This window comes from Manis pentadactyla, chromosome 13 (assembly GCF_030020395.1).
Source record: "Manis pentadactyla isolate mManPen7 chromosome 13, mManPen7.hap1, whole genome shotgun sequence".
Classification (NCBI taxonomy): Eukaryota; Metazoa; Chordata; class Mammalia; order Pholidota; family Manidae; genus Manis; species Manis pentadactyla.
In genome coordinates this window covers 5,012,324-5,038,401 of record NC_080031.1, presented here as the reverse complement: position 1 = coordinate 5,038,401, position 26,078 = coordinate 5,012,324, and the positions used below count along the sequence as shown (strand labels likewise).

Below are 26,078 nucleotides of genomic sequence, written 5' to 3'. Positions count from 1 at the left end.
TCTATAATTTATTCTATATGTGGCAGAGTACTTTTTAGAAAAAGCACATTTGGTCATAACATTATACCATTTAAATGTTTAAATGTTTGATTTGTTTCCCATGGTTCTTTTGATAAAGTTCAAAACCCTTAATGTGGATTTGACTAATTTGAGAAATAGGACTCCATTTATCTCTTCCACTTCTCATGCCTCTTTCTCTGTGTGCTCCACTCCCTGCCCCACCTCTCCCTTCTGGCCCACACCAACCTATACTCTAGCCTCCCACTAGTCTTTTTTATTTTCTTTTTAAAAATAGCAGTTTTATTATAAAGAAAAATCCTTCACCTCTCTGATGCAGACTAAGTCTTGATACTATGCAAGTTTTATACTCCCACTGTGAGCATTTTATGAGAGAAAGAATCACGTTTTATTCTTCCAGTCTCCAGGGAGCCTTCACATTGTAGGTATTGTCTAAATGTTTGATGACCTACATTACTCTTAAGCTTATGGTGACTTTCCCAACTTTTAAAATATTTAAAACAAAAATGAAAAGAATGGTATAAAGAACAGCCAGCTTGAACAATTAACATTTTACCATATTTTATCTCTTTCTATACAATATGCATTTTTTCTGAACTATTTTAAAAATGTTATTGACATTGCAAAACTTCAATCATAAGTACTTCAGCCCATCTAATATGTCCACAGGAGCTAGTTTCTCTATTTCACATGAAGTTCTGGGTGACAGGATCTTCTCGATCAAGTAGGTTGGCTTTCTTACAAGATGAACCCCTCTGGTTTCTCAGGATTTGTAATTCAGAGTTAGCCGACGATTGCATAGTAGTTTGAAAAAAGCTCTTCTCCTTGTTGAATGTCCCCGAGTGCAACAAGAACAACACATCGAAGGGCGCTTTATTTGTCACAGCTGTAGGCGATGTTTGGAAGAAACTGCTTCAGTTCTGAAGGGAAAACTTCAGGCACACCAAATTCCTGACAACAGACACTAGCTGCTCTATCACTTGAACAATTGTTGCCATACTGTCCTACAACCAGTGGATTATGAATTTCTGATGTTAGCCATGTACTATCACTCATTTTTAAAGGGCCAAGTTGATCCCCCCCATTGCAAGATCTGTACACAACTTTTGATATTCCTTTGTCATTTCCATCAATGACACCCTATCCAGGCATCTAAAAATAAATGGATTTCCAATGGACTGGAAAAAGATTGGCTCATACTTCTGATATACTGTACCTTGGGTTATGACTTAGGTTCAGCGCGATCCAAGGTACAAAGCGGTACTTGTAACGGTGCCACCGCGGCCACAGGCCCTGCAGCAGACGACCAGGCATGGCTGTCCCGCGCTGCCGGTAAGGAGCTCCGGGCGGGGGAGGCGGGTCGTGGGCTCGGGCCCACCCCCGGCTCTCTCCCACTAGTCTTTTACACTTTTATTATGCATAACCCATGCTCTGTCCTATTTCATTGTGCATATCCTAAGCTCTGTGCTATTTTCGTTGTACAATATCCCATGTTCTGTCCTATTTCAGTCCCTTTGCATGTGTTCTCTTTGGCTTAAATGTTGTTCTTAACTTCTTCTGATTCTGGTCTTGCTTAAATGTCACCTCTGCTCAGAAGTCTTCTCTAACCTCCCAGAATAGTTCAAGTCCCCTATTCTAATGGCACCCCGACACCCCATACTTCATAGAATGTATGTTTCTGTTCACATGATTACTAGGATGATTATCTATTTAACATAACTCCTCCCCATGGAAGATGAGCTCATGAAAGCAGGGATCCTGTCTGCATTGACCACTCTATGCTCAGTGTCTAGTGCAGGACCTGGAGCAGACTAGGGACTTCATACATCCTTGTTGAGTGTGGGAATGAATGCTATGTGGAGCATACAATGCCAGGGTTGGGAGTGGAGTCCTAGGGCTCCACCTAGAGCTGATTGGAACCAGAGGTGAAGTTGTCAAATTCAGAAGAAAACTCCTTACCATGTATATTTATAACTATAACCTGGTCTTACTAACTAACAGCCTAATGGACACACTTTCCAAGCGAAGCTTCACTGAACAGCTCCACCTCTGGGTTAGGATTGTGAGAAAATTGTGTCTCCTCTTTCTTCTTAGGATACTTGTGGTCAGTTTTCTTGGTGCAGATAGAAAGTAGCCATTCCCCCCTTACTTTTACCCTTGATGCTGTGGTCCTTGAGCCTGTTTGAACCCATATTTGAAGTGTGAGATTGGGAATACAGATTGAGACAGCAATGATATTTTTTAAAGTACACATCAATGACAGCAATTACTACTACTAATATTAATTGCTTTCTTTGTGGTAGACACATTATTTCAAAGAAATCTGTAAAAATTCCAGGTGGTAGGTACTTTGATTTCCATTTCATAGATAAATAAATTGAGCTTGGGAGAGATGAAGTACCTTGCTCAATGACACATTGTAAGTAAACAGTAAAGCTGAGATTCCAACTCATCTGTTTGGCATCAGCCCACAAACCCTTAACTTCTGATCTGTTTTGCCAAAGGATTCTAGAATTCTGTAATTGATTTCTTGCCATCTGATGGTCTTCTTAAACCTCCTGTAAACTTTCTTCTGAAGTGCCTTTTGAAACTTTCAGCTTTAGGTGTCTTGAGAGAGGCATCATTTCATTGCTTATCAAGAGATCATTAAAAACTAAAATGTTTTAATCTTTCCATGTTTGAGTAAATGTGAGTCTTGCTGTAGACTTTCTTGATTTTACAAGAACATTGTCAGGAATCTGAACAACAACGACAACAGGAAAAGCCCCTTGATAGTACCAATAAGGCAGCATGTAAAGAAATATGGAAGAGAACACACAGGGGTTTCTCAAATCTAAACCTGCTTAAACTTATTTACTTATTTAAAAATCTAAAATGTTTAAGTCTGGCAAATACTCATCAAAGGTCTTAGGACCAAACAGGAGAGGTTTTAAAACACATTTCACAGGCTGGAATTTTGGTAAAAGAAGTAGTGAAAGTATAAACCTAAATTAATTAAAAATTAATTAAATTAATTATACGAGAAGCTTCTTTTCTCAACCACATGGTCCTGGGAAAATTGCCTTGAAGTCTGTGTATTCTAGAATCCTTGTTAATTGGTAACCAAGAAAAATTCCTTGGATAGCTCTTTAAATTAAAAGCCTAAATTAAATAAAACTCCTAGGTAAAGACTTTCCACTACCGATATTGTGCAAACTTGACTTGATGATATTTGAACCTTGTTAACCTTTTACCTTAATTACAGACAGAAAACTACATTTCCAAATGTGTGTGCACACAAACATTTAATATTATTAGTTTTTAGGTACATAAAAACATACAGGAAAACAAAAATGGCACGTAATCTCACTTTCCAGATGTGGGGGGAAAATGGAAGTTCCTGTGGCCAGGATCCTCACCTGAACCTAAACTGCTTGATGATGGAACTGGCCTGCTGCTAGGCTGCTGCTCCCAAGCCATAGGCAATAAATCATTATTGACCAAGTCACTATATAAAGAGCTCTGCCCAGTGCTCTGGGTGGAGGCAGAGACGAAGGAGAATTACAGACCTGCAGACTGTTAGATGCAGATGTAATTCTAGTGCTCAACTTATCACCAGGAGAACAAGCCGGGTAATGAACCCTTTTACCCCAGGACCGGTCCATTGTCATTCCTCGGTCTCACTGAATTCATAGTGACCTTGCCCGGGGCTGAAACCCATTGGCAAGATACCAGAACACTCCTGTTCTTATGTTTTTTAAAAATTAGACTAATGTAACTATCTGGTAATAAAATTAAACCAGATATGCAGGAAGATACAAAATGAAAAATAAAAGCCCCTTCCCACCACCACTCATTCTCCCAGATCACCACATTATCTTTTTTCTGCATCTGTTCAGAAAAATTTTGTATATGTATGTAAACAAAATATATATTCTTTTCAAAAGTATACAAAGACATTATATCCCTTTAAACTTTGCTTTTTAATTTATAAAATGCCTTGAAGATTTTGTAAACCAGTAAATAGAGACCAACTGCATTTTAAAAATTATTAAATTTTATTTTTAAATGATTATAAGTTTACGGAAAAGTTGAAACAACATAAAAAAAAAGCAAAACAAAATTTTTCCTTGAATGACTTGAGAGTAAGTTACTGACATGATGCCCCATCACACCTGAATACTCTAGAGTGTGTTTCTTACAAGAACATTTCCCTGCATAACTGTGATACAATGAGCAAAATCAGAACATTAATATTAATTCATTATTTCATTTGATCCCGAGATTATTCAAGTTTTTTCAATTGCTCCGGTAATCACTTTCACAGCAAAAGAACCTAATTCAGAATCACAGGTTGCATTTGGTTGTTATGTCTTTTTGGTCTGGAACATCTCAATCTTCTCTTGGTTTTCATGAACTTTACACTGGAAGACTGCAGGCCAGATATTTTGTAAAATGCCTCCGTTTGGGTTTGTGTGATGTCTCTTCACGATGAGACTCAAGTTCTACATCTCAGGGAAGAAAGCCATAGAATGATGCTGTGCTCTCATTGTGTCCCATCAGGAGGCACACCATTTGTGTTTGTCTCATTGATGTGCTGTTTGTTCACTTTGATCACTTGATCAGGGTGGTGTTTGCAGGCTTCCCCTCTGTAGGGGTACCCTTTTTTCTCTTTGTAATGAATAAGTATTTTGTGGGGAGGGAATTTGAAACTACATAAATATTCTATTATGTACTAAGCTTTTAATTATTAGTTAATATCTGTATGGATTTCTGGTTTCTGTTTTATTCATGGGTTGTTACAGATACCATTTATTTTGATGCTCAGGCCATCACAATTTGGCCAACAGAAGCTGGCTTATATGTCCTTTTGACATGTCCCCATTATTATTTAAGACTTTGTTTTTGAGAGGGGCACAAGAAGATTTTCAAGTTCATGTACACTTTCCCTGCTAGTCCTGAAATCAGCCCTTTATCCAAGGAGCCCTGGTTTCTTAGAGTGGAAAAATGGTATTTAGAAGCCAAGATTTTGGTGGTAGGTGTGTTCACTGCCACTGCAACACTGCCACCCCCAAGCCCTGTTAGAGGACAGAGCTACATACATACACATCTCCATTTATTTCTTTATCTATTTATATATGCAGAAAGCCTGAATTCACATAATTAATTCCAACCCAATACAACCCTACAGGGTTTATTCTAGGTTTTTCCCTTCTTGAATTTCTGACACCTTTTTTCAACAGTGAGAAATATGGTTTCCATTATGCATAATATATTTTCTTATTCGCTTAACCCCCTGCATGTGACCAGTTCCTGTCTCTGTAGCCCTTCCTCCTCCAGCACTGATGCCCTTATTGCCCTGCTTGGGGTCTGACACCTCAGACTGGACTGCCCCGTCACGGCCTCTCTCCTCACCTGTGTGGGCTCTGACCCTGTGCCAGGCTACTCCCCCAGGGGGTGCCCTCTTCACCCTGCTTGGGCTTGACTCCCATGGGTGCCTTCCTTATTCCACTCAGGCTCTGATTCTACATGCCAGGCCACTCCCCCAAGAATATCCTCCCCACTCTGCTTGGGCTCTGCCCACCCCACCCTGGGCTAGACTACCTTCACCTCCAATGTGGATTCCTCCTCTATCCACTGCTCCTGATCCTCTGCCCACTGATCTCCGCTCCTTACACCAGGCAGCCCCCCTCCTGACCCTCTTCACCCCCCTGGAATCAGACACCTTGCACTGAGCAGCTCTCCTCCATGGATTACCCTGTTTATCCTGCTCAGGGCCACCACGGTACCACTGCCCCCACCAGCAGTAGTTGGGACCACAGAGAATGTGTAGATACTTGGTTCTTTAAGTTCTTTCATATCTGAGAATGTCTGCCTGTTATCTTTATATTGAGCAATATCTTGGCCAGAAAAAAAATTTTGGGGTTTCAGTTTTTTCCTCCTAGAAAGTTGTAGATGCTGCTCCATTGCCTCCCAGCGTTAAGCTTCTGTGAAGGAGCCTGAGGTCAGCCTGAATTATGTTGCACGCCCCTGCCATTCCCCCAAGAGATATTTATATTTCTGCCCGCACAATCGGGGTCCAGTGAGGAAACAGACACCACACTGGGTATTTTAACAGAGAGAATTTATTATAGAAAAAAAAATTGTTGACTAAGTAACTGAAAAAGCTGATTGAGAACACCAAGATATCATGGAGGCAGTAAGTGCAAGAAGCAGGTCCTTCCCTCAGGACTGGGAGGATGGAAGGGAGAACTTGGAAGGATGAGAACGCAGGGCTGGGAGGAGAATCTCGGACCCCTGGGGGAGGGAGCTTTGGCAGTCTGGGGCTCACGGTTCTGCAGGTGAGAGGGAGGGAGAAATGGGATTGGCTTTATGAACTCGGAGAAACTGGAAACTAGACCCAATTGCTTGTAGAAGAGACCACCAGGGTGAAAAAGAAGCAAAGGGTGATGCTGGCAGTGGTTGAAATCCACCAGAGGACAGTGGGAAGCAGACAGGCCGGCGGAAGTCCCTTCCCACCCTCCAGCCTTCCTGTCACGTCACCCTCTGTCATCCCCTACCAACAGACCCTCCTCCAGCTGGCAGAGGAGAAGCGCGGTTGGCAGGGTCCCAGCGGCAGCATCACAAAGTGAAATGTAGAGGCTCGAAGTAGAGAAACAGTACCTGAACCAATGAACAGCACTTTGATTAGAATATACATCGGTGATGAAATTCGGAATCGATTTTTCCCGAGCCTGGCATACTCCTAATCTGCAGATGCCATTTGCCCCCTCAGGTCAGGGAAATTCTCTTGTGTTATAGCTTTGCAACTATTTTTAAAATTGAATTTATGGAGTTCTCTACCTCAGGGTTCCTAGTTTTTCTTAGGTTAGATTATCTTTGTCTTCTGTAACTATTAGCTTTTTTTCCTAACTGCTTAAATTTCTTCGTGTTTTTCTTACTCATCCTCTGTGCTTTTCTCAGGATTTTTCTTCATTTAATTTTGAATGATATTTATTCCATTCTTTGCAGTATCTGTTGACTGTAGCATCTCCATAATGATATTATGTGGTCTTCAATTTGTTTCTTGGATCTTTCTTCTCCTGTAACTTTCCTTTGCTTTAATGCATGTTTTTAGTAAGTGGTTCCAGAGAGAGAAGCAATTTGGAGGAATTTCTTCTTTTTTTTAAAGTAAATGTTTTGTTCTAGGCTAGGGTCTTTGTCCTTTTGCATTTAGGTTTTTTATATGCATATGCTACACTTTGTGTGGCGGCTCAGTCTAGACATTATATTTGACACATTGACAACTGACTCTGTTCTCCTGCATCTTGATTCTATTTTCAAAAAAGGATATTATTTTCATCCCAAACTGCATACCCACTAATTTCTTCTTCTCCTCCTCTCAATTCCCTCCTCTTCCTTCTCCTTCCCCGGCCTCCTAGCTTACCTCTGCACCCTGTTTTGTTCTTGGCTTCTTCTTTTCCTCTTCCGTCTTCTTCATCATTCTAAGTAAACCTTATGCCAGTTTTCTTCTTTACAAACTAAAAAACCTGAGTTTCCTAGGTCATTATTTTATATAAGAACAAGCATAGGCTTATTTGTAAAATCAGTTTGTACAGGTTTCTTTTTCTTTTTTAAGGGGCTTTGATGGAATTAAGATGATATTTTGGCTGTATCTTAAGAACACTGCAATCCTACCATGGACTACACAGAATCTTTGGGGGGATGGATATTTGTACAGAAACAGGAGACGAGTGTTAAAGAAAGATTAAGTAACATTATACGGGAGGCCTTGTGTCTCAAGTCCTTGCAGACCTGGCTTGAAGACTTAGCTGGAGCAATGACTGGGGTGAAGACCCGTGGGATTTTTTCTCTTCTCTAACCCAAATCCAAATCCAGAATCTTACCACACTCTCTTCTGTGATAGAACCATCATAAGAAGACTACCTGGGCATAAATGAGGGGGCACAATGGCTAGACTGGCTCCCTGCTGCTCCAGGCATATGGAAGCAAGAAGCGGAATAGAAGAGCCATAACTCTGACCTTTTAACACACACTGACCCAGCCCACTGGCCAACTTGGGCCAATCAGCGTGACTCAGGGGAGGTAGTAAAACAGAAAGAGAAAGGGGATGTAAAGTGTGGTCTTGAATGCATCCCTTCCCTTAGAGCTCCGGGGTCCTTTGTGGGATCAGGACTAATACAAGATTATAGCCTTGACTGTAGGGCTACCGAGCCATATACAACATCTGCATCTTAATGGTAAAAGTAGGATTTGAGAGAAATGGCCCCTCATTCCTGCTTCAGATCAAATAACGATGACGAGTGGCACAAAATAGGACTCCCGTTTTGAACAACACAATTTTTAACAAACATCTTCATGATTTTAAACTGCTCTTGGATAATTACGGCCTTCCTGCTGTAGATAATCAAGCGTGAGCTGATGGTAACGGGTGTATTGACTTAGGGGAAGGGTCAGTGATCAGTTAATACCTTTATCTAACTACTGATGTCAAGAAGCTCCATCTTCACTATCCTAAAAATGAGTTCACTGTTTTGGAGATATCTAAAATTTATTTGAGTTCTGTCTTGTAACTTTGCAGAGCAGGTCATTTTAAACAATAAAAGATAGGAAAGGGCATGGACATTGGAACAGAAAGAACTGGGATCTTGCTGTGGCTCTGGCATTGGGTTGCTGGGTTTGGGTGGTTGTTTAACATCCATGAGCTCTATTTACAGCTTCCTTAAACTGTACAGTAGCAATAATATTGAAGCCTAACAAAATAAAAATTAACTTAAGCAGAAAACAAGTGATGGTTACTGTTTTGGGGGAGGGCGGACACATATCTGACAGCCTCATGGAAACATCCGTGAGAATTTTTACCTATGGCATCATGTTTGGGACCAGTATTGTTTTACTGACCTTTCCTTAAACTTGGATTTTGTGGAGAGGAAAAAGCTATTATTAAGTTTATCAGTTTACCATAAATGATAGTTACTGAGACTTAACTAAAATGCACATTTTAATGGAATGTATCAGAGTTGGTAGAAATATTATTTCCCTATAGAAAAACCCCAAGGAAGGATTCTCTGGTCATCTTTAATTTTTCCTACAATAGAGAAATCCTGAAACTATTTCTGAGGAAAACTGGCTGAGCCTGAAGATTGTTGCACCCCGGCACCAACATTGCACAGGAGAGAGAAAGGGTCAAGTTTCTCCATTTCTCCTAAAAAGATACATCCTGATGTATTCATCTGCTTTGTTAGTTCTAAATATTTAGCTCTGCCCTTTATAAGAAATGTGGGAAACATGTACCCCAAGCTCTTCCCAGAACCATACCCTTGTCCTGCATTCTCTCCAACTGACACATACCCTCCAGTGGAGAAGGGTGATTTCCTGGAGGGTTGGTTGAAGGGAAATGAGTCCTTCCCTTCCTAAGAATAGTCTAGGCTTTCTTTGATGTACCTTTCCCCAGTATTTTACATGGTTTGTCTGTTTTTCTAGTTACTTAAGGTGGGAGAGTAGGTCTGGTCTTCATTATTCTACCATGTCCAGAAATGGAAGTAATCCTAGGATCTGTTTTACAAAGTTTGAAAACATGCAGAACAATGTTATCTCTCTCCCTCTCTTTCCCTCTCTCTCTAGATACAGGTATAGATACAGTTTATGGTGAAAAAAAATGAAATTGTATAAAAAACATGCATGGGGATGCTAAACACCAAACCTGGGAGAACAGTTACTCAGAGGAAGAGGTAGAAGAGGACCTCTCTGAAACTGAGACACTTAAGCAAGAATGGTCACATTTTAGGATTCTTGGAAGATGAGGAATAGATACATGGATGTTTATTTGGCATACCGTATACTTGTGTGCATAAAATATTTTATAATTATAAAATTTAGAGGTATGTGCAAGGGAGAATAACTACACAGTATTAGTTAAAGGAGCATCCTTGAAAGATAAAGAGATAAAAGAGAGTAAATGTGTTTGCATCCAAGCCACCTAAGCCAGGAGGCCCCGTTGGGGTGGGGACAGAATGGTGGCAAAGAGAGCACCCCCTTCCAGGTGGATCCCCAGAAGGCCTGTGATTTCCCTGCTGGCTCCCTCCTACCAGTACTTTCTACACCTGGACAGACTTTTCTTCAATGAAACCCTGTAAAACTCCAGATCCCACAAACACCCCAAGCACTACTGCCAAGCCTTGTGGAGCCATCTGTCTGCCCACCCCTGGGTCGCTACTCCAAGTTCCCAGAGACTTGAGTCCTCGGGAACTCTATTATCCTCACTCTCTATTATCCACACAGGGGACCTCTCTCTGGCTTTGACCTTCAGTTTCTTGCACTACTTCCCTCCAATGATCATCTCCTGCTGGGGTTTTTGCAGGAGCCTCCTGACTGGTCTCCCTTCTTCATCATCAACTCCTGCCTCATCTATTCTTGGCACAGTAGCCAGCCAGAGTGATCCTGTTAAAAACATCAGATCACGGATCCCTTCTCTACTCATCCATCTGTTCAGAGGAAAGGCCAGTTCCTCTCACTGCCTTCAAAGCTCTACACTGTCTGCCTCCCACTATCCCAGCTCTGGCTGCTCTCCCTCAGCCCCTGCTCATCACTCAGGGCTCCTTGATGCCCCTGGCAGCTGCCTGGCATGCTCCTACCTCAGTTGTACCTGCTGCCTCCTCTGCCTGGAACATTATCTACATGGCTTGTTCTTTCTCTCACTTCCTTTGGGACTTTCTCCTCAACTGTCACATCCTTCATGAGACCTTCCCTGACCTCTTTATTTAAACTGCATCTCATCCCCACAGTGCTGTCTATCTCTTCCTCTGCTTTATTTCTTTCTCCCTCGCATGTATCACATTCCGATACGCAATCTAATTTACTTCTTTACTCTGTTATTTTGTATCTCCCTCCACTGGTAATCTCCAGCAGGATAGGGATTTTTATGCTTTACATTTGTTGTAATACAAGTGCCTAGAACAGTGCCTGGCACAGAGAAGATGCCTTTAGTGGCTTTGGGGATACCTGTTCCCCCCTTTTCTTGGGAACTTAGAAAGTGGGGGAGGCGTGTATAGTTCCCGATGCCATCTGTTCACACTGGCACCCACGGCAATGGCCACCATCTGGACCAGGTTTTGAGCATCAGCCATGCATCCCCATTAATCAACATGACAATCCAATGTCATGTATTTATTATCATGCTTAGTTTGCATAGGAGCAAATTGAAGTCTATTGAGGGCAGGGGATTTCCTCAGGTCCTGCATTTTGCAAAGGATGGAAGCCTGCTAGGCAAGCCTGCTGTGTCAAAGGCTGTGCTTAACCACTGTCCCTCCTTGCCTCTTGGCAAGCACACTGGGCCATGTAGACAGGGAATCAGTTTATCCTTCCACACTCCTGGCACCTCATCTAGTGGCAGTGGGGCTGGCCTTCCTCTTCCTTGCCTGCCAGGGGTGGGTTGTCTCTCTGGCTCCCATGGTCAGCCTCTTCCTGCAAAGCTGATTACCCTCTCTGCTTCTGCCTTGAGCCCATCTCATCACTCTGTAGGTTTCCAATCTCTCTTGATTTTGCTCTACAAATAAGGCATAGATGTGTTAAGAGTTCATGCCACAAAAAGGGAAGAAGCAACAAATATAAGCAGCAAACAGAGGCAAAGAGCCAACTGGCTCTCTGGGCTTTGCAGGAAGGGTACCAAGGATCTTCGGTCTCTGCTCTTCCCGACTGTCAGCCTTCATGCTGAGGACAGACCTCCTGGGAGCTTCTCCAAAGAGCAGTGCCTTTTCAAGTAGAACGCCTGTGGCTTCGGGAAGCCCTCCCAGCTCCAAACTGTCACTCTTGGACAACTGTCACTTTGGATAAACAAGCAAACTCTAAACGAAGCAGGTAGCAGACTTTCACATCTTAGTAGGCTTAGCTGCACCAGTGAGCTCAGGCCAAGATGCTTAGGGGCCATTTTGCTGGCAGCGGGCAGGGAGGAGAGGAGATCTGGAACACGGCGCAGGCCAGGCCGTGGGGCAGCCGGGTGAAGGATGCCCGTCTGTCTGCAGGTGAGGACTCCGTCAGCACCCTGGGCCTGATCCTCGGCGTGGGGCTGTCTCTGCTGCTCGTGTCCATCCTGGGCTACAGCCTGGCCAAGTGGTACCAGCGCGGGTACTGCTGGGACGGTGAGTGAGCGCTGGGCGCCGTCACCCCACCTCTGCCCAGCCCTTCCTCTCCTGTAGCAGTTGCTGAAGCCGGGTGGGGCTGCAAACTCTTCAGCCTGGCATCATGCAAAAATATTTCCTGTGGTGGCCACAGTGGTTGAAGACATGAGTGGGTGGCTGAGTACTTGAGGTGGTGGGGGTGGAGTGCCGGGGCCTTTGTGGGCAGAGTAGGGGATCCTCCCACCCCAGCAAGCAGCCAGCTTCTTCTCCCCTCGGGGGTCCCAGGAGTCCGTCCCCCAGGCCTGTGTGGGCCTCATGGTCACGGGCAATGGGCAATACAGGCCGCAGTCCAGGTGCCCCCAGGCTGGCTCCTTGTCCCCCTCTTCCCCTACCCGTGCATCCTGGGGCCCTCTCCTGGCTGCTGATGCTTCAGCTTTGCCGGGAGTCTCCTGGAATTTGCCGTGGTCCTCCCAACGCTGGTCCATGTCTGCACTTCCCACGGGACGGGAGAGCTGGGAGGGCTGCTGCAATGCCGACAGGGGGAGAGCGTTTCCTGGATCGGCAGTTAACGTCAACCACCCCCGTAAATGTTTGCTGAACACCTACCGTGGGCCAACGCACTTTTGCCCAATACGGTTTTCTTTAGGATTCCACGGGAGGATGGAATTCTTAGAGTCTGTCTTTTCTAGATGAGGATGTGAGCTACAGTCACAGGGTTGGAAGGTGGTGGAGTTGGATTCAAGCCCGGGTCTGCTTCTTTTGGGCTCCAATTTAGGATTTCCTCCTTTCTGAGCTAACCAGTGCCCTTCATGGAGGATCCCCAGTGGCAGGATCTGCTCCGGAAAAGCTGATGATTCTGTCTTGGAAGGTGGGGCACGCCCACGGGTGTGCGGCAGGAAGCAGACCCTGGGACCTTCTCCCAGCATCCTGAGGCCCAGCTCAGCCTCCTCCTCCCAGACAGGGGTGAGGGGGCACCAGGTGTCCCCAGAGGGTGATGGGTAGCTCTCCCTGGAGGCACTGACCTTCTCTTTGTATTGTCTTCCCAGGGCCTAATTTTGTCTTCAACTTGTACCAAATCCGGTGAGTAGATTGAGTACAGATCCGGATGGGGTGGGGACTGGAGGTGAGATACACTTGAGGAAGGGCCAAGAGTGGAGGCAAGATGTACTGTCTCCCTTCCCTGGCTCTTCACCGTGCCCCTAAGCAAACAAGGGGAAAAGGGTCCGTTCAGAACGTGCTGTGAGTATAAACTTGAACATGGACAGGTCCAGGTCAGACCCTGCTGACACTGGTCAACTTAACATTCACCTCCAGGCAGGGACTGCCATCTGTCTACCATCCATCCATCCATCCACTCATCCATTCATTCCCTCATCATTCATCATCTACTCATCATTTAGTCAAAAAGGACCTATTATAGCAGGTATTGTGGTTTTAGTTTCTAAGGATAAAGCATACCTGAGCATGGTCCCTATCTTCAAGCATTTCACTGTCTATGGTGGACACGGTTTTGATAACAAAGAATATAATCTCAGGCACAATATGGTGTCAAGTTGAGGAGCAAATGAAGACAATCAGGGATTTAGGGAGTGGGAGTCAGAAAGTCCTTTTGGCCTAAGTCATCGCATCCACTGTCTGCCTCAGGGCAGGCCTGTTCCTAGTCTGGCCCTGAGAGATGGGGTAACTCCTATTCTGGAAGATAAGTCAATGAGTCCATGAGTCGCTGCCAGAAAGCTCCTCCCGTGTCCGGGTCTAAGGAGCTGGGCTCCAGGGAGAGGCCAGCTTCTCAGCCCCAAAATGTGATCAGATCATCTTGCTCAGGAACCTGAAGGATCTGGAGATGGGTCCACCCTTCACCATCAGTGGCCACATCGGCAGTCCGGATGGTGGCTACACGAAGTTCTCCAACAGGCTAGTCTGATGAGGGGTGCATCAGCCTTCAGGAGCCTCTGTGTGTGTCAGGTGAGTGGGTGTCGGTGAGCTCCTGAGTGAGTCTGATATCCCAGGAAGGTCCGCAGATGGTCCGGGCTTGGGACCCAGAGAGATGATGTGGTTCATCCTCCGCCTTCTGTGGAGTGGGTGTTGTAGGAGATGAGCTCAGCAATGAAGGCCCAGGGCTGTGCTGTCCCTGTCTCCGGCCAGCACTGGGCCGCTCCTTTTCCACCTGTCTACCTAATGTCCTGCCTTTCATCCTGGGGAGTTTCTATTTCTAATATGGAAGCTTCTAGAGTAGAGCTTTCTATCTGAGCCCCTTACTCTGAGTTGAAGGTACCAGATGGCAACCTTCTCTGGAGCTTCCTTTCCGAGCTTTCTAAACCCAGAGCCTTCCCTGCTTCACAGCTCACTGACCCTTTGGTCACAACTTTCCTCCCTTACGTTCAAGCCCATGCTTTCTCCATGCCACAGTTGTCGTTGCCCATCAAACATCTTCTGCCCCCAGCAGTCCCTCGTGGACCCTCAGCTTCTCTTTCATCTCCTCCCACCACCACAGTCCGCTTCTCTGCGTGTCCCTCCCCCCACCGCGTGCCTCTTGCACCGGAGGAGCCTAGCCAGGTGCAGTGCTTTAGAGGAATCCTTCCCAGGTCTCATCTCTTTGTTGTGCTCCTCTTCGTTTTCTGCAGATGTGGCTCCTGGCCCAGCACCAGCCTTCACCTCCCTCAAGGCCTGGCCTGCTCTCCCTGTGGACAAGAGGACTCTTCTCTGGGAGCACCACCGGCCTGCGGGGGCAGAGTTCCCAGGAGAGTCGGGCCTCTGGACACGGAGTCCGGCAGAGTAGCAGAGGCCTTCTCCGGGAAACTAGAGGCAGCTGCTTCTCGGGGCGGGAGGACTGGCTTCCGGGAGGCCCCTGGGCCTGTGGGTGGAGCTCTAGGTGTCCTGAAGGCAGAGCCCTCCCAGGGCGGACAGGGCTTGGAGACTCCAGAGGGGAGGTCTGCATGGGTGTCCCCAGTCACTTCCCCTTGCAGGGCTGACCCCAGGGGCTGGGAAACCAGTCATATCCTCAAAAGGCAAAGTCACGTGGGAATGGTGGTGATTCCAGACTGTTTTTAACCTTCCTATCAGAAGCCAACTTCCCGTAAGAGCTGAAGGCTGGGCTTGGGCCTTTTCTCTGCCTTATCCCCACTGTGCCGGGTTCTGGCACTTTCAGCCGTACCTGACGCTCCCCATCTGGGTCTGCTTTCCGCGCTGCTGACCAGCCTCAGCGCCTCACAAACAATTCTGAGGGCAGTGCTTAGAACAATCTAGAAATGTGCTCTTATTTTTCTAGGACCCTGTGATGGGGTGGGCATGGGGCAGGGGGTTCTCTATCTCCCTGTGCTCTTTAGGCCCTGGGCAAGGCCTGCCCTGGGATGGGGAAGGTGGACCAGAAGTGGTGGGAGTGGTGGGGAGGAATCCAGGCGAGCCTGCAGAAACCAGATGACGCACGTGGGAAATCAAGAGCCAAGCGCAGCTCGGTGGGTGGCAGGACACCGAGTCATCCCTTCTTTCTCTCTGCTCTGTGCCCTACTAGGCCTGAGGTGGAGTCTGCACTGGGATGGCATCTTAGCGGACGCTTCCAAGCACAGTTGTTCAGTCCAGACGGGCTGAGCTCCTGGGGCAGATGTGGGTGGAGCAGGGCCTGGAGGGGCGCCACCCCCCCCGGAACCTGCAGTTTGAAGAGCTCCCAGTCCCCCGTCTTCCTGCTGATGTCCTAGCAGGATACGGGAGCCCAGGACAGTGATAAGTGAGGGGGAGAGAAGTCATATTATTTGCCTTCCTATACTCTTTCCTGAGGCTGGTTTCTTTCTTGCTTTGGAGAGTAGAAGATTGCAGGGGAAGGGAGGAGAGAGAGGGAACCTACCAGCTCCCACCCCACACTTCCCACCAGGCCTGGGGACCATTTTGCCAGTGTAGCCAGGCTCTGACTTAATCAACCACGTCTCTGGATTTGGAGATCTTCAGCTGGGCCCCAGTCTTCTGTCCCTGAGGAGGTAGGGGTGGGAAAGAATCCCCAGGGGCTCTGGACCCTCCCTCCCTTGATGGCCTAGTTGGGGAGGAGCGGGGCGGGGAGACAGGCCAATCTTGGCATCCTTCCTCCTTGGTTCTCTGTTCTGGGGGCCAGGCCCCTTTCCTAAACCCATGGGATGTCCAGCCTCCGTAAAACTCTCAACCATGCCCTGCTCAGTATGGACCCCGAGTCTTCAGTCCATGCAGGGCCCCCCTAGGCCCCCTGGAAGTGCTCAGGGCCCAGCTGCCTTGGGGGAACCTGAGAAGATGGGGCCCAGGGCCTGCGTGGTCCTGCCCGGGCTGGGTGGCCTCAGGTGAGGAGACTGGGACAGCTGCTGACGCCTGGGAGCACCGAGGGTATTTCCCATTCTCAGCAGAGGAACTGAGACTGGGCTACTTCCTCTTTTCGGGTCGTCTGACGTGTTCCCTGTCCTCTCTGCCTCCCCCTCTTTTCCCTGACTTCCGCAGTCCTCCTGGCGAGCACAGCTTTCTTCACCCTTGGGCCCCAGCCCCCGCCCTAGGATTCTCCATGTTTCTAATGAGGACCCTAAAGTGGCAGATGCTGGCGACTTTGGAGATGTGTAGGGGGCAGAGGCCCAGAAATCTGGCTATAGATATGGTTGCGCTGGGCACTGCCCTAGCATCCGAACCCAGGCCGTGCCAGGGCCTCCCCGGGAGCCTCCCTCTCCTCTTAGCTGTTCTCCATCCCACCGGCCCTCAGAGCCAGGACGCAAGTCCCAGGAGCCAGCAGCTCTCTAGGCTGGCATTCCCAGGCCTCTGCCACCCCCTTCCTCTTTGGTGCCTTTGCCGGGGCTGCCTGGAATGCCACCCACCTCCCTCATCTATTCCCTGTGGTCGGCTCAAGTCTCTTTCCTCTCACTTCCCTCATGATTCTAGACTCGACGCCCCCATTTTGGTCCTAACAATAGTCACCTTTTTCTCCATCTGTGCTGCTCCCCAACCAGGCTGAGCTCTTTGTGGGCAGGGTTATGTCCCATAGGTCTTTAGTAACCGTTAAATGTGGAGCACGTAGGAGATGCTAAATGTAAGTGCCAGCTAAAGAAACAGGCAAGGAAGAAACAGCTGGTGTGGCCATGGAAGGCTGCCTCACCCTAGAGAAACATGCCCAGGAGAACTGAGGAGCAGAAACTGCCTGAGCAGCACACAGTCTAAAGAGTACCAGGCATTTCTGGGCACATCACCACGTCCTGAGCCTCACAGCAACCTTGTGATAAGGGGGTTTTCACCGGCCTTACTTTATGTATGGAGAGACTGAAGCTCAGCAAGGTAGCACACACTGCTTAAGGCTGCACAGCCAGCCACTGACTGTCCTGGGGCCTCACACATGCGGCCTGACTTCAGGGCTGTGCGGGATGAGGACTGCACACTGTAGAACAGGGTCTGGTCTTGACGGCCCTGCCACGCTGTGTGGCTGTGGGCTAGCCACTTTGTCACCCTGGGCACATATTTCAGCATCTGGAAATCAAAGGATTGGACTAGTTCTCCAAAGTTCCTCTTTTTCACTTGAAGGAGAAAAAGGATCTTACCTGTTTTTTTTCTAAGAAAACCTCTGTATTCTCAGTGCATAGCATAGGACCTGGTACATAGCAGGCATTCAATAAACAAAAGATGCAAGCACCAAGTGTAGTCCTGACTTTCTAACTTAGGAGGTGGCCTTTGAAAGGTGACTCGCACAGTCCTTCAGGCCCCAAAGGTCTAGGATCCTAAATATCACTCAGCTTTCCTTTGACCTTGGATGAGTCAGACCGGCACCCAGGACTGAACCATTCCCAGCAAACCCTTCTTCACGCAGAAACTGAACAGTGACGTTTGCAGGGTGGGTGCACCATCCTCACAGGTGAAGGTGCAGAGGCTCAGGGTCTGGGGAAATGATTTACTTAAGGCCAGGCAAGAATGGACTTTCATTATGATCTTCGTCACCCACGTTTATCCTCTGCCCGAGCTGGCAGCTTCCCTGAGCTCCTTGACCCCCAGGGGAGTGGGCTCCTCTCTTTGCTGAGTCCCCTGGTGTGGTGAGGGGGCTTCTCAGCAGCCTGGGCTCCCGAGACCCTGTCCTCAGCTCTGAACTTCTCACTGACACACTCTACATTCTTCCTTTTATTTTTTATACCTCCTTTGGTGTCCAAAGCATCAAATTCTGTCCATTCTTTATGCCAGCTCAATTCTCACTTCCCCAGGGAGCCTTCTTCAAGGCCTTATTGTCTTCTTTTAATTATTACTTAACATTTATAACATGTTATAAAAATTTATATATAATATGTGTACTATAAATTAGAAGTGCTCTCCGGCTCCCATAACTTAATTGTTGATTATTCCCTTGTATCCATTCATTCATTCATGCAGCTTCTAGAATATGCCAGGAACTGTACTAGGCACCCAGTTTCTCTCAAGAGTAACCTTGCTCTCTCCTGGGCCTTTTTTCCAGGCCGACTTCAGGCCTTCTGCCTCCCCTGAGTTCTCTATGGTGCCTAGTATGGCTCTTGCCATAGCCAGGAACTTTTCAGGAAACTAGGTTGAAGGCTTCCTCAGTCTCTTCAGGGAATCTTGGGCTGTGCCTTGTCCCAGGTCCAACCCTGGGTGCTCTGAAACCAAAGCTTTTGATTTTCTCTTCCCGCTTCCCATCCTCAATTATTTTCAACCCTGTGATCATCCTCAGATAGAGTTCTGGAGACAGAGCCCGCATAGACAGTGGCTTTTTCTATTTAAGCTGTAACCCAAGGTGTGGCCAAGCCCACGGAGGGGCTGGGCAGGTGAGAAAGGGGCTCTGCTCTTTCTGTAGATTCGCTTTCTGTCCTAACGACCTTGCTCTGAGCCAGTGGCTGTAGAGGGACCGCCATCTACGGTGTCCCTTGCTCTGCCCCAGGGATCTGAAAACTTCAAAATGGGAGCAGATGAGAATATCATTGTTATTTTTAAAAAACTGCTTAGTGATCAAAAACCATCTAAAAGCGTGATATTTAACCAGATCTGGTACAAAACAGGAAGCTAGTGGCCTGGTGAATTCTCACATTTGGGGACCAGAAGTGAAAATGTTTTGCCTGCTCAGAGAGCAGCCGGCCACCAAAATAGCAGGTGGGGCGGCGCGGGAGGCCGAGGCCTTGGTGGGCTCCCAGCCTCCTAGACTTCTGCCTGCAGAGCTGTGGGATTTGCCTCCCTCCCCGAAGCCTAGCATGAGGTTTCTCCCATGCAAGCAGGGACCTCCTGGAGGGAGGTGGGTGGAAAACGTAAGAAGCGGCTCCTGTTCTAGCCCTACTCGTTGGTGGCCCAGGTGACTTGTTTGTGTCAGGCTGCCGTAGGACTTGAGGATGCTGAGGTCACTTCCAGCTGTGAGGTTATTTCAGAAGGTGGGTGGCTTCAGCTCTGCAGTGTTGGGGGCGGGGGCGGGGGAGGAGGAACGCAGAGACACCTGTGTGTGTGTGTGTGTGCGTGTGCGTGTGCGTGTGTGTGTGTGTGTGTGTGTGTGCGTGTGTGTGTGTGTGTGTGCGTGTGTGTGTGTGTGTGTGTGTGTGCGTGTGTGTGTGTGTGCGTGTGTGTGTGTGTGTGTGCGTGTGTGTGTGTGTGTGTGTGCTGCAGAGGAAAGCCAAGGAAGAGAGGGATCGTGTCTTGTCGCCCGCCGTATTCGCAGAAGGCCTGCCCGTGGCAGATGCTCAATGAACGCTGAGCAGTGAATGACTGCATGGCGACTATTTTCATGCTCCTCGGCCTTGCCCCCTGACCACATCCCTTCGCCCTAGACTTCCTGTTTGGTCTGCTGCCCTGAGTCCTTATAACACCCAAGAACTGAAAGGTAAAAAGAGCAGGGAAGGGCAAAATCATGGTATGCTGTGAGTGAGCTAAGAAGATCACAAGCCTGAAAACAAAATTTTAAATAAAACTTAAATACAGCCTGCTTTCTTTTGGGTGCAGTCTAACGCCTCCCAAGCACGCATGCAGCCGCAGGCGCCCTGACCACCACGGCCTCCTCCTGTTGGGATAAGTCTGCCTCGCTTCCTCCACGCGCCTCTCCTTGTGAGGAAACCCATCTGACCACGCATTTATTTATTCATCACAGATCTCCCGAGCACCTATGCTGTGTATTAGGCATTGGTTGGGTGTGAAAGATTCAGAGATAAATCAGGAGGAGTTTCTGCTAAGGGCTCACAGTGAAATGAGCACTGACTATAGTCCATTCCATAGCAATGTGCCCAAGGCGTTAATGAGAGAAGTGGGACTGAAGACTTCTCTCTCCACTTGGCAGATGAGAAGACTGAGGCCCAGAGCTGACACTGCATGACTGCGCTGGGGGAGCCTTGAACCCAGGTCTCCTCTCTTCCCCTCCTGCCCAACATTCTTTCGCTCCGTGGGCTGTTACCTCTTCCTGTCACCTTGGGGCATCTCCAGACTGACAGCCCTGTCATGGAAGCCTGTCCATGCACTTGTCCATTAAGCCTGGGTGGGTTGGTGGACACCCCAGCCCCCCGTGTGAGTGGCCTGCTTTCTTCACTTGTTTGCTCCACCACACAGGCTTGTTCTGCATATGTCATCTCCTTGCCCCACGTTTGAATTGTGCGATCAGATCTTACCATCTCTCAAATTCGGGAGAGTCTCCCAACCTCACTTAGCATAATTTAAAAATCACGTATTTCACTTTTTTCAGTTCAGCCCAACTAATGTGCATTGAACACCTCAGCTGGGCCAAAAGCCCCTTCTATGACCCCTGTGCACATATCTGACCCAGCATGGACAGCAGATGCCTCTTAATGCCTCTTAGGGCTACTGTGCTAGACTATGTGGTATGAATTAAGCTCACATCCTCTCGGCTCCAACTCTGATTCCAGCCAGTTCTGATTGGACTGCATCTTCCTCTGCACTGATGAGTCTCATCTCCAGTGCCCACTACATCACTCAGGCCCTGCCCTGGCGCCTACTGTTCTGGGGAAGCCCGTGCAGCCCTGAGCACCAGCAGCTTGAGAGTACAGAGGAGTCACACTTCTGGGAGAAGTCTTAGCCAGCAGGGTGCAGGAGCTGATAGACCCGCTTCTCCTGTCAAGGCTTGGGGAATAATTGGAAGAGGCCTCTACTTGCTGCAAGGAATATTCCAGTGAGATCAAGTCCTAGCTGCTCCCAGCATGACTAGCTTGATAATGTATTCTTATTTTTTTGGCTTTTTCTTCTCTTGGTCTCTCTTGTTCCCTGTGATCACCTTCCAAATAAACCACCTGCCTGTAAGACCTTGAATCAGGTTTGGCTTCTGGAGGGGCAGTCCTGGCTAAGATAGCACTTACCACTTTATACTGTAGGGCTATATTCATTTCTTTATTTACTTACTTGCTCATTCATTCATTCAACAAATGCACACTGAGTATCTACTGTATGTTCTAGGTTGTGAGAATGCAGGAGTGAACAAAAGAAAGTTGCTGCCTTCATAGATTTTATATTTTATTGGGAGAGAGAGAATTATAAGTAAACACATCAATAGACCCTAGAATTCCAGATAATGACACGTGCTCTGCAGGGGGAGAGCTGGGGATAGAGAGGGGTGGAACGGAGATGGGGAAGATGGCTGGAGGGATGGTCAGCAAAGACCTCTCCAAGGAGGCTGCCGTTGAGAAGACACTTGAATCAAATGAGGAGGGAGATCAGGAGGACGCCTGGGAAGAGCAGGGGGTAAATGACCTGATGTGGAAATGAGCTTGAAGCAGAGTGGGCCACGGGGGCAGTGCAGGGGGTGCCTCGGGAGAGGTGGCAGATACCAGCTTGTTTGGGTCTCACCTCTCATTTGGACCAAGAGCAAAGGAGAGGACTTTCAGGAGGAGTATTTTATGAAGCTCACACTGGCTACTGTACTGGACCATCAGTATGAATCAAGCCGTATGAGGCTAAGGGAGTAGGTGGGGAGGCAGAAGGACAGTCAGGGAACAAACAGCGGTCCAGGCGGGGCAGGATGGTGGATTTGACTGGAATGATGGTGTGGGGTGGTGACACAGGGTGGCGTTCATCATGTATTTGAAGGACCGACCTGATGGATCAGATGTGGGGTGTGAAGGGGGGCACCGTTTACTCAGGAGGGGAGCTGGTGGGGGATGATGGTGTGCGGGAATCCAGAGTTCTGCTGTACATATAGTAAGTTGGAGATTCGTGCTGGCCGTCCACACGGAGCAGCTGAGGAGGCAGCAGAGTTCGGGGCAGAAGTCCTGCTGGGACATTTGGATGTCATTAGCATCCGGGGGGCATTGAATGGTATGCACTGGGTGGCATCAGCTAGGGGCAGTGGGGAGAGAAGGGTCAGGGAGCAAGTCCAGTTATTCTCTAAAGGAAGGACTCTCACAATTTAGTGTGATGGGCATCACCTGCCACCCGATCGCTTGTAACTTGTGTACTAAGCAGGCCCTGGGAAATAGAATTCAGAAATTCTGGGCCTTGGGGAGAAGCTTAGGAAGACAAGCACCCTGAGGTGATTCTGAAGTAGGTGTGTGGATAAAATGAGAGCTCCTGTGGCCAGGATTCTCACCTGGCCCTGGTTGGCTAGCTCACTGCACACCTGTGGGCAATACATGGCTGTTGACTCTGTATAAAGAGCTCCACCCAGTGCTCTGGGTGCGACAAGGTGGCAGGGCTGCAAGGCTGCAGGAGAGCAGAGCAGGGGCTGGAGTGGTGGCAGCGCCGAGGACAGAGGCCCAGAGGATGGCTGTGGGGGATGCGGCTGTGCAGGCAGAGAGGCCCAGAGGCAGAGAACGACTTGCTGCACGCAGACTTGCTCTGAGTGAATGGGATTCTACTGACTGACCTGCCACCTGGAAATAAAGTTGGGTATAAGCCTTTCACCCCAAGAATGTTTTGCTGTCAATTTCTTTGGTCACATTGAATCCATAGCAAACTTGCCTGGGGCTGAAACCCATTGGCAAGACAAGGTGATACGATGACCAAGTGCCCCTGGGGATAGGTAGAAGGCAGTGTTGGGAAGTGGAGGGCAAGGAGTACTGGCAGGGTTGGGGTGGCCTGGAGGCAGGATCCTGAAGACTGTTTCTCTCCCCTCCAGGGCCATCGTGAGGCCTGAACCTCCACCAACCCTTCATTCCCTGTGCAGGTCGAGGTCTGTGGGGGTGGCATTGTACACCCAGACCTTTGCCAGTCATTCACCAGGTACCCCTGCCCATGCCCACTCCAGAGCCTCGCCAGCCCTACAGATGAGCTGATTCACTAAAAACCTTCAGCTGCACCCTTGTGATGGGCTGTGGTTGTCAAAGGAACAACATGGCCCCGGCGGGGCTCCTGGCTGGGGTCTGCAAGCACAGCTGTGGCTCCTGTCCCTGGAAGAGCAAAGGGGTGGCAGCCTGGTTCTCTTGAGCTGGTGACGGATCCAGCTGCACGCCGGCTGCGGGGCACTTGGTGGTCTTGTCCATGTCCGTGTCCTCAGCTCCGCACCCTGGCTGTGGGCTCACCCCCTGGGAGGTCATAGTGAGCACAAAGCCCTTCCCATCCGAAACTCCCAGGCTTCAGCCCTCCCCTGGTGCCAGGCCTGCCTTGCCAACCCTGGAGGGCCCTGTCCTTGGCTGACCGGTCATGGAAGCCGGAACGCACCGCCTCCCCTTCCCCACCGTGATGGTGTCCGGAGCTGGGGCCTTCGGGAGGCGCTCAGGGTCAGATGAGGTCTTGAAGGTGGGGCCCCAGCAGGGAGCGAGTGTCCTTCTAAGAAGAGGAAGAGACCTGAGTGCCTCTCCTCCCTTCTCCCCTCCATGTGAGGACAAAGGCCCTCTGCGAGCTGAGGACCGAATCCCCTGGCACCTTGGTCTTGGACCACCCAGCCTCCAGAACTGTGATAAATAAATGTCTATTGTTTAAGCCACCCCCTGTCTCTGGTCCTTTGTGACAGCAGCCCGGGCTAAGACAGCCTCCAACCCAGCCTCTCTGCCTCCTGCCTGCGTCCCTCGTGTGGAGTATTAGTTTCTTTTCTTTCACTTATCAGTGATTGCAATCATGTATTTGTGAGTCTCCTAATTGGCCTGATGATTCTCTTCATAATTGGATGACATCCTCCATGAAGCCATGCCTCATTTGCTCACCACTTGGGACCCAGGGCTGGGCACCATGTCACATTGTAGATGCTTAATAACAGGTTTCTGGAAGAAGTGAAATGCTGACTACAGACGGCTCCAGTCAGCCCTCCCTGCACCCCTCCCTGTCCTTTCTGACTCCTTAAAGCTTCAGCCAGGGTTGTCTTATCACAACACTAATTTCACCTGACCCAGCCCTCCCTTGCCAGAGCGTTCATTGGGCCCCACCATCCTTCTCAAATGTTTATGGGCTGAGGTGAAGTTGAGATCAAGGTGAAGGTGAGGAAAGGTGCTATGGGTTGAGAATAAAAAGGCACTTGACTTTAAATTATGAATTTGCAGCAGAAGAAACCCTCAAACTCATGAGCACTACAGGACGTGGATGAGTCATGCCTCCCACCAACTCGTGTCCTTTAGGTTGAGGCTTGATGAAATCAGCCCTAACTGCTTGAACCTGCCTCACCAGGTTACCCCTCCTGCCATCTCAGGTGGGAGCCTGGGAGCCTGCAGCTCCCTTGCCTGGCGTGCGGGGCTCAGAGCACCTCCATCGCCGGGCGGTGTGCGCTCTGTGGGTGAGTGCCTTCTTAGAGCTTCTGTTTTCTGTGACCGGGTGTGCACCGGGGGTGGGTCGGGGAGGCATAGAGATCTTTGGTGGAAGACAAGGCAGACTGTTAGACTATGGCTGTTTAGGAAGTTGGGAAAACACAGTTCAATAGAATTTCCTCTTCGGTCAATGGTGGCCCATTTCCCCTCTCTCCTTACTAAGAGGAAGTTCCATTAGCTCACAGTAACGCAGAATCACACATTCCTCAGCCTGGGAAAGCCCAAAAGGAGATTACTCAGTTTAAGAACAAATGGGACCTTCTGCTGGGGACTTTAATCCAAATTCCTGAGAAGCCTGGAAGGGTCCCACCGCCTGGCTGTTGGGAAGGACTCAGTTTCTCCTGCAGCCCTGGCTGCTGGCAGGCAGGGAGCAGCTTTAAGGCAGAGGAGACCCAGTGCAAACGCCTACTCCTTCTACAGAAGGAGAGCAGGCATGCCAGCAGCCAGAGCCCCTCCGCCGGGTCCCTCCAGCTCTCCGCGTTTGGTCTCTTCCCAAGGCTCTGAGTGTTTATATTCACCTCTCAGCTAGTCTTCATCCAGCCTGCCTGCCCCAGGGGTCCTTTTCTTGCTGGCAGAAGCCATCTCCACACTCATCTCCAGGAGGAAGTGACCAACCCCACAGTCCTACCAATAGGACAAGGAGGCCCCCAGGGCAGCAGTGTGAGGTCCCAAACGTGTGATATTAGTCAAGTTCTCTGAAGATGATAGAATCAGCACTTCCCAAGAACCCATTATTTTCATAGTGAAAAGGGGCAGGGGTGATACGGAGGAAAAGAGACCAGGTGTCCCCAGTCACCTCCTTGAGGACCTGGACTGGGACAAAGAGCAAAGTGCACCAGAGATTCAGGCGCTGGGCCCTGGGTTTGCTCTATCTGCTGGGCTGAGCCTGGGGAAAAAGGTTCAACCCACACGTGGTTTTTCGTGGAAAGAGCAGGCTGCTTTTTGGAACGGCGTGCGGACGGCTTCCGCACTTATGAGAAGCACCGCTGGGACGCACCTCTAGGCCGAGGGGAGCAGGCGGTGGGGCTCCAGGGAGGTCCGGTTTGCTGTCTTCCTGGAAAAGAGGGCCTTCAAGGTCTCCCTTTCCGGCTGTCAGAATTCAGCTCCAAACCATTGCACTGTACTTTCCACCATTTCCTCTTCAGTCTTTGGAAAGAACCCCTCTACATATTCTTTCATTATATACATTTCCATGATCTCTTCCATTTCCACCTGCTTCCAGGAATAACTTTCCATTTCCCTTTGCCATTTTAAGAGCCAATAACCGTAATTGATGCATGCAGGGCCATGTGTCTGGCACCATGTTAAATTTCATACGTGATCT

At 48.7% G+C, this 26,078-nt stretch overlaps 1 protein-coding gene and 1 pseudogene across 1 annotated transcript; one reads left to right on the top strand and one right to left on the bottom strand.

The window, feature by feature from the left end:
• Window positions 1-301: 301 nt before the first annotated feature.
• On the bottom strand, window positions 302-2,210 carry LOC118929697 (SET domain-containing protein 9-like; annotated as a pseudogene).
• Window positions 2,211-11,637: 9,427 nt separating this feature from the next.
• SMIM35 (small integral membrane protein 35) lies at window positions 11,638-18,470 on the top strand. The gene is made up of 3 exons (XM_057490659.1): window positions 11,638-12,134; window positions 13,160-13,193; window positions 13,935-18,470. Exons 1-3 carry the CDS (start codon window positions 11,909-11,911, stop codon window positions 14,032-14,034), a joined length of 360 nt encoding a protein of 119 aa, XP_057346642.1. The 5' UTR covers window positions 11,638-11,908; the 3' UTR covers window positions 14,035-18,470.
• The last annotated feature ends 7,608 nt before the right edge of the window (window positions 18,471-26,078 follow it).

Bases quoted from the DNA above. Each gene is read 5' to 3' on its own strand.
- SMIM35 (XM_057490659.1), top strand. From the start codon at position 11,909: ATGCTTAGGGGCCATTTTGCTGGCAGCGGGCAGGGAGGAGAGGAGATC. The intron at 12,135-13,159 runs GTGAGTGAGCGC...TTGTCTTCCCAG, and splicing joins GCGCGGGTACTGCTGGGACG to GGCCTAATTTTGTCTTCAAC. The intron at 13,194-13,934 runs GTGAGTAGATTG...CATCTTGCTCAG, and splicing joins TTCAACTTGTACCAAATCCG to GAACCTGAAGGATCTGGAGA.